Below are 14,675 nucleotides of genomic sequence, written 5' to 3'. Positions count from 1 at the left end.
GTTTCCTAGGGCTTCTAGGACTGGCTTGCTCCCTATAAATAGACCCTTAACCTTCAAGAGAAGGTGTGTTTAGTTTTAGATACAAAAATCTTCTTGGAGGCTTGACAAGTTGAAGAGGAGATAATCCATGGCAGGAGGCCATCCTAGCACCCCGATGAGCGGCTAATTCTGTAATAGGGTGTTGATGTAGCCCTATCCAAGTACAATGGTTTGATTGTATTTACTTTCTAGATTTTCAATTTATGCATGTTGATTGTATAACTCTGAGGATTGCTACAATTGATTTATGTTCTTAATTATTAAATGCAATTGTTCTTAAATTTCAATATCAATATTTGTGAAATTCTTCTCTTGTCTTAGAAAGTATTTTACTTTTATTGAAATCAAATCATTCTTGTTTTCTGTGATTATGAGGATGATGGTTATACAATGGGTTTAATTGACATATGATCAATAGGATTTGATAGGCCATGCCTAGGGAAGACGGATTGTACTACACCCTAGTTTAGTGTAATTTAGGTAGACAATCCGTGCCAACCGAAGATGGGTTACACTTATTCATTGATTGTATGTATCCTTTTAAAGAATTTGATAATTTATACCTAGGGAAGACGGGTCGTACCGCATCTTAGTGGTTAGGTGGACGATCCGTACCAACCGAAGATAGATTATGCTTATTCTTTAATAAGGTAGTTTCTTGTTTATTTATAACATGTATAGAATGAATTTCTGGGAATAATTATAATTAGCCATTGTTGTGCGGATAGAGGTGAAGTCAATACCCTACACTCTCTCTCTCTTATTTTAAATCTCTTTTATTTTTATGCACTTTAGTTTTAAAGAAAATCAAAACAAATCTCTTTTCAATTAAGTTAATTTTAATCTTTTAAATTTTGATAATAAAACCCCTACAGTCCTTGAGGTTCGACACCCTCTCTATAGCCGTATCCTACAAAGATTCGTCCTATTGCGAGTGGTTATTTTTATAATTAATATTTTTGGTCACAAAAATACCACATCTTGGTCTAACCACGTTACCTGTCAGTGATCCATGCAATGCAATAGGGAGAAGTTGTTGCATAATGACGTGACTGTCATGACTCTTCAAACTGGATATCGTATGATTATTAAGTCGTACACATCGGGAAATGTTGGAAGCATATCCGTCTGGCACCCTTACATTTCGAAGCACTTTCAAAAAATGTGTTTTCTTGTCCTTAGACATCGTGTGGCAAGCTGGGGGCATATATGTTTGACCATCCTCCCCCATGTACGAATGAAGTGTATGTCTCAACCCCATTTCTTGTAAGTCTGTGCAGACTTGGAGGTTGTCATTCGTTTTTCCTGGAATGTCCAGTTTTGTGCCAAGTATGTTGTCCATCACATTTTTCTCAATGTGCATGACATCAAGGTTATGCCGCAATAAATTATCTTTTCAATACGGCAACCTAAAGAAAACACTTTTCTTCTTCCACAATACATTAGCAGTCTGTTATCCTTGTTCTGTAGGCCCACTTTTCTTCTGCTTCTTGTCTTTTTTCTTATTATCCATCTTTGCCTTACCGGCATTCTCATCCCCAAATGCCATCTCTTTTAATTGTCTAAGGATTTCATCTCCACTTGGCACATCGGGGGCACATTTTAGTTCTTGCTTGCCGTCAAATGTTCTTTTGTTCCTCTTCCACGGATGATGCATGGGCAAGTATCACCTGTGCCCCATATAACAATATTTATTGCCGTGTTTTAACCTCCTGGACCTTGTCGAGTGCATACAGTAGGGACATGCCTTCTCACCCTTGTCAGGCCACCCGAACAAATCTGCATATGCCGATAAGTCATTAATTGTCCACATCAACTACGCTCGCAACACAAAGTTATTTTTCTCGGAGACGTAAAATGTGCGTACACCTACTGTCCATAGTTCTTGTAACTCCTCAATTAAGGGTTGAAGGTAGACATTTATATCCATTCTAGGTAACTTTGGGCCCGAGATAATCAGAGATAGTATAAAAGATGTTTGTTTCATGCACGTCCAAGGAGGCAAGTTGTACGGTACAGGCATTACAGGCCAAGTGCTGTGGGTTGTGCTCATGTTCCCAAATGGATTAAATCCATACAAGATTAGTCCAAGCCTGACATTCCTGTTGTCCACTAAAAAGGCTGGATGTAAATCGTCGAATGCCCTTCATGCTTCATCATCAGCCAGATGCCTCAATACACCGTCCTTAGTTCGGCCTTTTGCATGCCACCTCATATAGGGGGCAGTATGCTCTAACATAAACAGCCTCCGTAGTCGTGGTATGAGTGGAAACCACTACAACACCTTGACCGGGCGTTTCTTACTCGATGATATGGATTGACCATCCTCATCCAAATGAATTTCATCCTTCCACTTAGATACTCCACAAACGATACATGAATCTAAATCCTTATTGTTCTTCTAGAATAACATACAATCATTACGACACGCCGGGATCTTCTCATACCCGAGTCTCATGTCCCTTAGAAACGTTTTCGCCTCATATGTATTAACTAGCAAAGCTTCATCACTCGCAGATAGTAACTGATTGATAAACTCAAGGAAAGAGGAGAATATCGTATTACTAAGTCTGCCAAAGCACTTCAAGTTGTACAGATGTACAGTAGCACTAAGCTTGCTATGTTTGGTCCCATCATGAAGTGGCTTCTCTACCTTTTTAAGCAAGTTGTAGTACTTTAGTACGTCACATTCAGCAGCTTCTTCATTCACAATTTCTTCATTCCCCTGCACCACCATTTAAGGCTCACAATTGTCTTCCATGACACCCTGCATGCCAAATAGATCACGCAACATTGCGTGCATGTTTTCACCTTATTCTATACTTATTCCCGCATCTATGATCGTGGTAGTCGAATTAGAGACTGCAATAGGAGACCATACAGGCTTCTCACCATGATAATACCAATTTCTGTATGCAGTCATTATTCCTTTACCCCCTGTCAAGTGGTCAAATACAAAACCCGGCGGGTGGCATTACTTATTACGACACGCCTTACAGGGGCAGTGAATTTTTCCATTAGGGATTGTACAATTCATAATTGCGAAGTCCACGAATAATCTACACTCATCTCTGTATTCCCTCGTATCTCTAGATTTTGTCATCCAACTCTTGTCCATAACTTTAGTTACTGGAACCCTAATTGAATAAAATAAATCCAGGTTAGTTAGTTAGTTGTTATTTTTTTTAGTGTATTTCTTTAATTACATTGTTTCAATTTTTTGTTTATTTTTAACAAATAAACACATACATTTAGTTTTAAGGAAAAAATATAAAAAAGCCTCCCAAACTACCAGCCGTTTTCGATTTAGCCCCCGAATGTTTCAAAAGTGATAAAGTAGCCCCCCAAACTACCAAACTATTGCATTTTGGCCACTCCGTTAGTCAAAACCGTCAGTTTGGACAGAAACTGCATAACGACGTCGTTTTGTTATGAGTAAGTTACTACAATGCCCTTTTATGAAAAAAAAAAAATTTGGAAAAATATAAAAAAGCCCCCCAAACTACCAGCCGTTTTCATTTTAGCCCTATAATGTTCAGAAAGTGATAAAGTAGCCCCCAACAAAACGACGTCGTTTTGCAGTTTCCGTCCAAACTGACGGTTTTGACTAACAGAGTGGCCAAAATGCAATAGTTTGGTAGTTTGGAGGGATACTTTATCACTTTTGAAATATTAGGGGGCTAAATAAAAAATGGCTGGTAGTTTGAGGGGCTTTTTTATATTTTTCCCTAGTTTTAATTATAACATCTACATAATCTAAATTTGCAAAACCTAAACAAAATTAAGGTCCAAATTTAAATGCATTTGTTATACATGGGGACCCTAGATAAAATAGATCTAGCTAGCTAGCTAGCTAGGTTATTTGTTGTTATTTTTTTATTTTTCGTTTTTTATGACATTTACTTAATCTAAATTTGTAAGACCTAAATGAATTTTTTATACATGGGGACCTTAGATAAAGTAGATCAACCTAGCTAAGTTATTTGTTGTTGCTGTTGTTGCTGTTGTTTTTTTTTTTTTTTGTTCGTTTTTTTATAATATTTATGCATTTGTTATATGTGGGGACCGTAGATAAAATAAATCCAGCTAGCTATATTATTTGTTATCTTTTGTTTTTTCCTTTGTTCTAAATTTTCAAAATCTAAACAAAAATTAAAGTCCAAAATGGATATGCATTTGTTATTTGTTGATTTTTTATTTTTTATTTTATTTTATTTTTTATTTTTTTCAGTTTAAGCAAGTTTTTTGGTTTTTGTTTTTGTTTTGTTTTGTTTTGTTTTTTTTTTGTTCTGATAACGTGCATTTGCAAAACCGATACACAAAATTTAAGTCTAAATCTAAATGTAAAAATTTGCACAAAAAAACCTAAACCTACACAAAATTTAGGTCTAAATGTAAATGCAAAAACCTGCACAACAAAACCTAATTTCAAAAAATTTACGTACGTAATTTTGCATGCATGCATATATGCAAATACATCAAACAATATTCCCACCATACAAAATATATATCCCAAACAAATAAATTAATTAAACAAATTTACAAATTAATTCACAACAATATCTCAAACAAACATGTAAAATTAATTTGCTAATATATAATATATAATAATATACACTGCAAATTATATATTTATATAATTTATTTATTTATATAATATATAAACAAATCAATCAATATATATATATATACCTAATCGTAAGCGGCCGGAGAATCGCCGGAGGGAGAGCTCGTGACGGCCAGAGGGAGGAGTGGCGGTGATGATCGGTGAGAGAGAGAACCACTGAGAGAGAGAGCGGGTGAGAGAGAGAACGGCCGGTAGCGAGCTAGCTAGTGAGAGAGAGAACGCGGGTGAGAGAATGCGTGTGACTGGCGTGTGACTGTGACGGAGACGGAGAAAGGGCCGGTGGTGAAAAAAATGTGGCGGAGGGGAGGGCTGTGGCGCACAGGAGAGAAAGAAAGAGAGGGAGGGAAAAAGAAAGAAAAAAAGAAAAAGAATAAAAAAAGAAGGAGAACCCAGCTAGCTGGATTCGCGCCTTCCTGAGGACAATTCTTGACGTGTCCACATGTGACACATCAAGAACTTCTTGACATGCCATATGTGGCACGTCAAGAAATTTTTGACGTGCCACATGTGTACACGTCAATAATTGAAAGATAAATTTTTAAATTTTGAATTTATATCATTTTTTTTTCTCTTATATAACACATTATAAATACAATATACTTAAAACTAATTAGAGAACAAATAAATTAATATTCTACATGTAAAGATAATAAAATCCATTTTTTCATGAGGGCTCAATAATCCACTCACCGAGAATCAGATCAAGCTTCTAGGCATTTCCATTGTAGGATCAATGAACAATTGAGATAAGTGAAAGACTCGCCGAACACATATTTTGTGTTGGCCGGGTTCATGTGGGGTTTACGGGTCTTATAAAATAAATGTATTCTATATGTCTTATTTTTAAAAAATTAATATGGCTATCATATTAATATTACTAGAATGATTTATGCTAAAATATTACTAGAATGATTTATGCATGATAATATCATATCATATTAATATGGCTATCATTTCATTTCATATTAATATTAATGAAATGTCTGATTTATATATGCATGATAATATTAATTGGTGTACAATACGTATATACCAATTAATTTATACCAATATGATAAAATGTTTGATTTATGCATGATAATATTAATTTATACAATACATATATACCAATTAAAATTAATTTACTACCTATTTTTTTAATACATATTATATAATTAATTATACAATATGCATGATAATAATTATAATTAATTATAATTATTGACGTGTGGAATAATGGTATGCCAAAAATTTTTGACGTGCCTTTTCTACACGTCAATAAATTATTGACGTGGCTTTTACACACGTCAATAATTATTGGTGTGTCATAATGGCACATCAAAAATTATTGACGTGGTATTTAGACATGTCAATAATTTTTGATGTGTTGAAATCCGCCACGTCAATAAACACTTTATTGACGTGTTTATTTAGCCACGTCAAAAATTATTGACGTAGCAAACATGAGTTACTATTTTCCACGTCAATAAAGTCCCTGATTTTTGTAGTGTATTGTTACAAATATTTATGACTCTGGCCAATGGAAAAATATTGATGCAAAATTAAGAGATTTATTAGTAGAAAATGGTCCAATAAGATACAATAATATAGATTTTCCTAAAGATGAGAAGTCTAGGCATTTTTCTAGTACATATTATATACGAAAGTTATCAAATGGGGAGCAACATAATAGAAGATGGCTAGTCTATTCAAAAGATTTAGATAGAGTATTTTGTTTTTGTTGCAAGTTGTCCAAGAATAAATTAACAGAGAGAAAGATCATTGGAAAAGAGTATTGCTTAGAATTATTGTTGTAGTAAAGAATCTTGGTAAGAATAATTTTTTCATTTAGAGGACAAAATGAAAAGATTTACCGAGAAAATAATGGAAATTTTTTAAGTCTAATTGAAATGATTGCAGAATTTGACCCAGTAATGCAAGAGCATATTTGACATAAAAAAAAAAAAATTGTTACTTTAAAAAAAAAAAAAAAAATTTAGGTCAAATTTCAAAGTTTCGCCTAAGGCCCCAAAATACATTGAGCCAGCCCTGATCACATGAGATATTATTTTAAATGGAAAACTTTATTTAATCCCTTGAACTTTTATCATTTTTGCAATAACCCTCAAAAAGTTCAAAAACTCTTAATTTAGTATATCCAACTTAAAAATATTTACATTGTCACCCTTCCATTAGGAGTTTTACGGGCCCTAGAAATTTCCAAATATTTTTTTAAAATATATTTATATTTAATTAAGATAATTTTGTAATTTTATAATTTTTACAAGGGTATAAAAGTTATTTCATTTCTTTGCCATCTGATTTAACACTAAACCCTAATGTAAGAGGTGACATTACAAACTTTTTAAAATTTGATACACTAAATCAATAATTTTTTTTTCACTTTAAAAAAGTAATTGTAAAAACAATGAAAGTTTAGAGGATTAAGTAAAAAATTTCTCAATAATTAATTTAACTAAGAGATACATTATTTTAAGAAGAAATTTCACTTAGAGCATTCACAATGAGTTCTTTATATTTAACTTTTTTTCTAAAAATCTAACAAAACTCATGAAAACACTCATTTAACAAGCTCCATTTTCTACTTTATATTTAACTCGTGTCATAGATTCTCCTTACGTACCAAGAGCTAAAAAGCTAAAGTTATATAATTTTTTTAAGCTTATCTGCTCCCATCTCTTTCGATTGGTTTAAAACTAATAAAATAATAATATTTAATTAAAGTAGAGAAATATATATATATATATATATATATATATATATATATAATAGAATTTGATGTTTGACTCATTTTAAAAGTGGTTCTCTAAATTTGATAAAGTAATTTTTTTCTCCTCAAATTTAACATTTATTTAAGGACAGTTTTCTACCAAACTGGGTTGGAGGAATTTCCTCCAACCTAATTTATAATAATGACATGTGTCATTTGAGCATGTGAAAGTCATATTTTTTTAATAGTAGAGACAAACTTGAAAGAAATGTTATTAAAAAAACATATGCATCTCACATGTTATTAAAAAAAGGAACACATGTCACTTTTATATACTAGGTTAGAGAAAATTCATCCAACTCAGTTTGGAAGAAAACTCTGCCCTTTCTTTAATAAAGAGTCCATTGTGAATGCTTTTATACCACCCAAATATACGTGATTTTGCAATCATAACCTCAAAGTTAAAAAATTTACAATTTCATCATTAAATGTTTCAATTCCTTTTCAATTTCGCCCCTTTTTAAAATCGGAAGGGCAATGACTTTTTATTAAGAAATGTTAGGGGTCAATATTTTCTTCATATTTGATTTGTCTCATCTTACAAATCAATCATTAAATTTGTAGACTTATGTGGACCCCACATAAGTCAATAGTAGATCCTCACAAAATCAAATGATTGATTTATTGAATTTGTTAAAGAATATGGACAAAATTAAATACAAAAAACTTATTAACCCATGACATTTTATTTATTTATTTATATGCCCTTAGTCCCCACACATTACACAAGGCACCAAAAGGCGCCCGCGTCACTCTACGGGATTCATAACCGACCACAATCAAGCACAAGGTTGAGATTGCAAAGGGTTGAGGACTCCTAACACGTACACACCTCATAAGCAGCACATGCATCACTCATTCACTCGCCACTCATGACTCATCTCTGATCTCTATATATAATATTATATATTTACTTGTTTCCTTGGCTTTGTCCTAAAAAACCCTTTGTTTTCCCTCTTCTTGGACGATTGAACCCACCATGCAAGTGCAGGAAATACCCCACGTAGCCATTTTGCCCACACCAGGGATGGGCCATCTCATCCCAATCGTTGAGCTCGCCAAACGACTCGCCAGCCACCACAATTTCCTCGTCACCTTACTTATCCCCACAGATGGTTCACCCATAAAACCTCAAAAAGCTGCCCTTCAAGCCCTACCCAATGCCATATCCTCCATATTTCTTCCTCCTGTGAGCGTCGACGACCTCCCGGAGGACGTTGTGATTGAGACCCGTATCTCTCTCACCCTGACTCGGTCCCTCCCAGCCCTACGAGACTCTTTCAGGGTCTTAGCCGAGTCAACTCGGCTAGTGGCCTTGGTGGTTGATTTATTTGGTACGGACGCCTTCGATGTGGCTAAAGAATTTGGTGTTCCTTCCTACCTTTTTTACACTACAACCGCGATGGATTTGTCGTTGATCTTTTACTTACCAGAGCTTGATGAAACATACTCTTGTGAGTACAGACACTTGTCTGAACCGGTCAAATTACCCGGTTGTGTGCCGATCCATGGGACGGTTTTGGAGGACCCGTTTCAAGATAGAAAGAGTGAGGCCTATAAAGGGATTCTACAGATGGCCAAACAATACCTTCTTGCTGCTGGAATTATGGTTAATAGCTTTCTTGATTTGCAACCGGGTTGTTTTAAAGCTTTGATGGAAGGAAAAGAGGGCTGGCAACCTGTTTACCCAGTTGGACCGCTTGTTCAGTCCGGTTCAGACCATGGGGTTGACGATTCCGAGTGTTTGAGGTGGTTGGATAAGCAGCCAAATAATTCAGTGTTATTCGTTTCATTTGGTAGCGGTGGGACGCTTTCATGTGAGCAGCTACATGAATTGGCCTTAGGACTTGAAATGAGTGGACAGAGATTTGTTTGGGTTGTGAGGAGCCCACATGAGAAAGCTGCCAATGCAACTTACTTCAGTGTACAAAGCATTAAGGATCCTTTTCCTTTTCTTCCCGGCGGCTTCTTGGAGAGGACAAAAGGGTTGGGTCTAGTGGTGCCCTCTTGGGCTCCACAGGTGCAGATCCTAAAGCATGCCTCGACCGGGGGGTTCCTAAGCCACTGTGGGTGGAATTCAACCCTGGAGAGCATTGTGCATGGCGTGCCGTTGATTGCATGGCCACTCTACGCGGAGCAAAGGATGAACTCCGTATTGCTAGCTGATGATTTAAAGGTTGCTTTGAGGGTCAAAGTGAATGAGAAGGGCCTAGTGGAACGCAAAGATATTGCAAACTACGCAAGAGGGGTAATTGAAGGAGAAGAAGGAAAATTGCTAAAGAGCAAAATGAAAGAATTAAAGAATGCAGCTGAAAGGGCTTTGAGTGAAGATGGGTCATCAGCAAAATCACTGGCGGAGGTGGCTCAGATATGGAAGAGTACTGACAAAGATTAATGTGTTTTCCTTTTATTGTGTTTATACCACGTACAGCTAGTGGATATATCCTATGAGGAACGATTGGCGTAGAGGCTCTTGCTATGCTTCTTTCGCAAGCGGTCCATGCTCTCACAAGATGGCATGAAAGTACCAGATTTGGAAATATATGAAGACACGTGCAAATATATATATATATATATATAAAATTCAAATTTTCTTTTGAGAACAATTTGAATTAATGTTGTTTACTTGGTAATGTCATTTTTTTTTACATATATATAGCAGGATGTATGATCAATAGTAAATTTTATTCTGGGTGTGCCTTTATATATATATATATATACATAGGGAAAAGTCTTCATATCCCCCCTTAAATTATCACCTGACAGTGTCTTTTCCAAAACTTTCAATTCAACCAAGGTCCCTCCTAAGAGCATTCCTAGCAGTCTCACCAAATTTTACTTACCAAAGTAACCAAAAATACATTTTTAGTTATTTTAACAACATACTTACCTTTTTAGAGCACACACAGTAGCCTCATTATTTTAACAATCCACTTTAATTATTTCATTTAAATATTATTTTTCAAAGATTTGTTTAATCTTAGAAAAAAGAGAAAGAAATGAAAAGCAAAAAAGACGAGAGGAAAATAAGTTGTTTAATCAATAGAAGAGTGAACATTAATATTTATATTTGGTAAGTATTGTTTATTTCACTATTTTTTTTTTAATTTTTTTATTGTTAAAGTAGTGAGTTTGAAAAGTAAAGTTTTAAGTTACTTTTGTTAAATTACCTCACCAAAATAACCAAAAAATGGCTTTGGTGAAGCTGCAAGGAATGATCTAAGGCCAGTAACAAAAATGATCCTAATTTTTTTAATAAGACAAAAATAATCCAATAAATTCAAAAAAAATTTAAGAAAAAAGCTAGAAAATTTTAAATTTTCACTCTGTTTTTATTTGTAAAAAAATTACATTTTAATTACATTTACAATTTTTGATAGTTTGGTAGGAATATTGTCTCAACTAAAGTTTAGAAAGACATTAGTAATTTTGTGATAGTTGGACGAGTTTACGTGGACTTAAAAAAAAAAAAGGAAAAAAAAAAAAGGAAAAAGAAATGGAAAAGGAAAACAATAGAATAACGAGGTGAATGGATATGATTCACGAAAGAAGTGTATGCGGAGGAAAAAAGGTCAGCAACTTGCGAAAGGCAATACTTTTCCTTAAATAGTTAAATGGCTTTTCGAATTTTAGGGTAGTGTGATCAAAATGGAAGAGAGTGAAGAGAGCAGTTACTAGAGTCTGCGTCACCGGAGGTTCAGGCTATATTGGCTCTTCCCTTGTGAAAAAGCTTTTACAGAAAGGTTATACAGTCCATGCAACTCTCAGGAACTTGGGTCTCTCTCTCTCTGATTGTGGTGTTTTATATATTCAATTTCTTTTACTTTATTTATGATCTTTTGTTTTCCTTCATCGATCTCTTCAGGAGACGAAGCCAAAGTAGATCTCCTCAAGTCCTTGCCCAACGCAGCCAACAGATTGGTGCTTTTTCAAGCTGATATTTACAATCCCACTGATTTTGAGCCTGCAATTAAAGGCTGCCAATATGTCTTCCATGTCGCCACCCCTATGCGACATGACCCCCAAAGCTCCCAGGTCTGTCCATTTCCAAACATGTTACTTCTTTATCTTCATAAATTCATCTCTAAATTTTTATACGATTTAAAATTAAAAAATTTTCAATTAAGGGTATTAAATCTTCAATTTCTTTCGATTATTCTCTTCCGTTATAATTTTTAGTTAACTCTTGTCAAAATTTTCACGTTTATTTATTTTTGGTAATTACTTAAAAGTTTGATAATCTGAAATATAGTACAAGGATACAGCTGAAGCTGCTATTGCCGGGGTCAGATCCATCGCTGATTCATGTATCCGCTCACAAACGGTTAAGCGACTCATCTACACTTCCTCTTTGATGGCATCCTCACCATTGAGAGAAGATGGAGCTTCTTTTAAGTCTTGCATGGATGAATCCTGTTGGACACCTTTTGATGTCTCCTTTTCTTATGCCAATGATTTCCTACTGGTAATTCCTTCCCATATTTCTAAAATTTTGGAGAAACATGGGCTTGGGGGCTTTCCCCATGTAGTTCCGCTCCTGATTAATACCCACGGGTCCGAGGATCAAAACTGGGCTTGGATGCCAATTGTTAGAATGAAACTAAATAAATATGTTTTTCTTCGTAGCATATGAATAACAAATAAAATAGACAAACGTATCTCTATTATTCAACAACGAGTTTTCGTTCTCTGATTGTTAGCTGCATTCATGTCCTTGTGGGTGTGTGTGGAGAAGATTAGTCTCAACCCTAATTTTTTTGATAACCTAAGATGAAGTCTAATGAATGAACTCCATTTATATATTGGGTGAGACTATATGGCTTTCCCGCAATTGGTTATAGAATGGTCGAGCCCATTATAGACCCAATAATAAAATAATTATCCCAGTCTACCCAAAAGGAAATAAACACAACAACATATGTCTGACTCCGACATTTGATAATTTTCTAAGCAACTAACTGGTGGTTATGATTTGATTACTATGTTTCTACCCTAATGAAAATTCCGACTGTTTGAACTGTGGAAGTCATGGAATCCTAGTGATGGGTTTAATATTCTGGAACTTTTGTTGTAGGGATACACTAAATCATAGACTTTAGCAGAGAAAGAGGTGCTGAAATACAATGAAAATGAAAATAGCAGGCTTGAAGTTGTATCACTACCTTGTGGCCTTGTGGGCGGAGAAACCCTCCTTCCATATGCATCTGGAAGTGTGGAAACAATTATATCACCACTCACAAGCAATTTGTTTTTGTTAAATTCATTCAAGTTTTTGCAAGAACTTTGGGGTTCAATTGCTCTTGCACACATTGAAGATATCTGTCAAGCACATATCTTCTGCATGGAAAAGCCATCAATGAAAGGTAGATTCATCTGTGCTGCCACCAATCCAACCATCAGTCAAATTGCAGTTTACTTCCAGGAGAAGTTTCCAGAATACGAGATAGCAAAAGAGTAAGACTTTTAGTTAAAATTTGATTAACAAATTTCCTTCTTCTAAGAATAATTTTTAGAAAATTAGTTCTTTGCCTGAACAAGACTTTTCTCTGACTATGACATTAACGGCATTTTAATTAGAGTTTTGGAAGGACCAGATGAAGGAGTAGTTAGATGTGATTCCACAAAGCTGATGAATATGGGGTTTGAATATCTATACGATGAGAAGAAGATATTAGATGACAGTGTGGCATGTGGAAGGCAATGTGGAGCTCTATTAATGTAATGTCCATTCCTGTTGTTCTTGAGGAATTATAAATAAGGTTGTAACTCTTTTTCAATTTTATTCTATTTACATTACCAGTAACAAGGTTGTGAGATTATTTTGAAATTTGTAGAACATGTTTTGAGTATTAAAGATTGTATAATTTGGAGAAAGGTTATATAATTAGCATTTTTCAACTCCTCTATTCATATAACTATCTAGCTAATTATACTAATTAACCCTTTCCTCCCCAAAACTAGCATTTCTATTCAAAATATATATTTCCAACTTCAGTTTCCGACATTGGGTGTCCCACCCCCAAACACTTCTTACAAGGTGGGTGGGATGGCTAAGATCTCTAAATACCACTGCATCATTCCCTCTGATATAAGGAGGACTAGAGTCCTCCTAAATGTAATGTAGCATTTAAAATCTGTTAAGAATATTATGTTAGGGTTATTTACTTCCTTAGATATTCTAGGTCTACTAAGTTTACCTTTCCTTAGTCTATTAGGTTACTTGCCTATCATTCATAGGTTAATATAGTGTTTGTATTATTAGCCTGTATATATATGCCCCTTCTGTATATTATTCTGTATGATTCAATATACAATCTTATTCTCAACATAGTATCAGAGCACATGTTCTGAATCACCTTTAAATTTTTTTCGCTTCCCATATTATTTTTCGGGCGCCACCGGTGTTTTCTGGCGAATCCTTCACTCAGTCCTTCTCGATTCTCTATCTTCTCCTCATAGTTTTCAGCGGATCACTATACCGCTTGAAACCTCGGAAGACGACCATCACAGAGCCGCTGCACACAGTCTCATCGGAGTTCTCACGCTCCCACAAGCGTCGCCCAAAGTTTTGGCAATTCTGCCACTGCCGTTTTGCCACAGGCCGCCATGGTGGTCCGATACCTTCTCCCAGCCCACCGATCGACAAATCACCTTCCAGAGACTCCAGAATCGCCGACAACATCCAATTCCGCCACGCCATGCGTCCTCATGCGCAGCCCAAACATCTGCGCGTGAGATTCACGTGCTCAGGCGCCGCCAGCCCTTCCGTGTGTGCACCACACGCGGTAGGCCGCCACGGTGGTTAGATACCTTCTCTCAGCCCAATGATCGATAGTTGTCCCTCTGGCAACTCCAAAACCGCCGACAGAATCCAATTCCGCCACGCCACGTGCCCTCATGCGCCGCCTAAACATCTGCGCATGAGATTCATGCGCTTAGGCACCACCAGCCCTTCCGCACGTGCACCAAATGCGCCAGGGTCTTCAGACCGCCACGTTAGTATAGTGACACATCAGCTCTCTGCCACGTCTGCTCTAGTGCCACATCAGAGTTGACTGTTGGCCATTGACTTTGATCGTTGACTTTGACAGTTGACTTCCATATTTGACCAGGTGCTTTCTACTCTATTTTTTTTGTCTTGATTTCATATTTGTGGTCTGTTTTTGCATTTGACCATTCTATATGGCACAAAACGAGATTATTCAACATGTTCAGACTGTATTGGATGGCACAAACAAT

General features: G+C 35.7%; 1 protein-coding gene and 1 pseudogene across 1 annotated transcript; both read left to right on the top strand.

Annotated features, from left to right (window-relative positions):
- Positions 1-8,415: 8,415 nt before the first annotated feature.
- Positions 8,416-9,930, top strand: LOC132175442 (hydroquinone glucosyltransferase-like). Its single transcript, XM_059587393.1, has one exon. It carries the CDS (start codon positions 8,416-8,418, stop codon positions 9,829-9,831), a length of 1,416 nt encoding a protein of 471 aa, XP_059443376.1. The 3' UTR covers positions 9,832-9,930.
- A 1,152-nt stretch (positions 9,931-11,082) lies between these two features.
- Positions 11,083-13,297, top strand: LOC132174281 (anthocyanidin reductase ((2S)-flavan-3-ol-forming)-like; annotated as a pseudogene).
- Positions 13,298-14,675: the final 1,378 nt, after the last annotated feature.

Source organism: Corylus avellana, chromosome ca3 (assembly GCF_901000735.1).
Source record: "Corylus avellana chromosome ca3, CavTom2PMs-1.0".
Taxonomy (NCBI): domain Eukaryota; kingdom Viridiplantae; phylum Streptophyta; class Magnoliopsida; order Fagales; family Betulaceae; genus Corylus; species Corylus avellana.
This window is presented reverse-complemented; position numbering and strand designations above follow the sequence as displayed.

Coding starts and splice junctions, on each gene's coding strand:
- LOC132175442 (XM_059587393.1), top strand. CDS start 8,416: ATGCAAGTGCAGGAAATACCCCACGTAGCCATTTTGCCCACACCAGGG.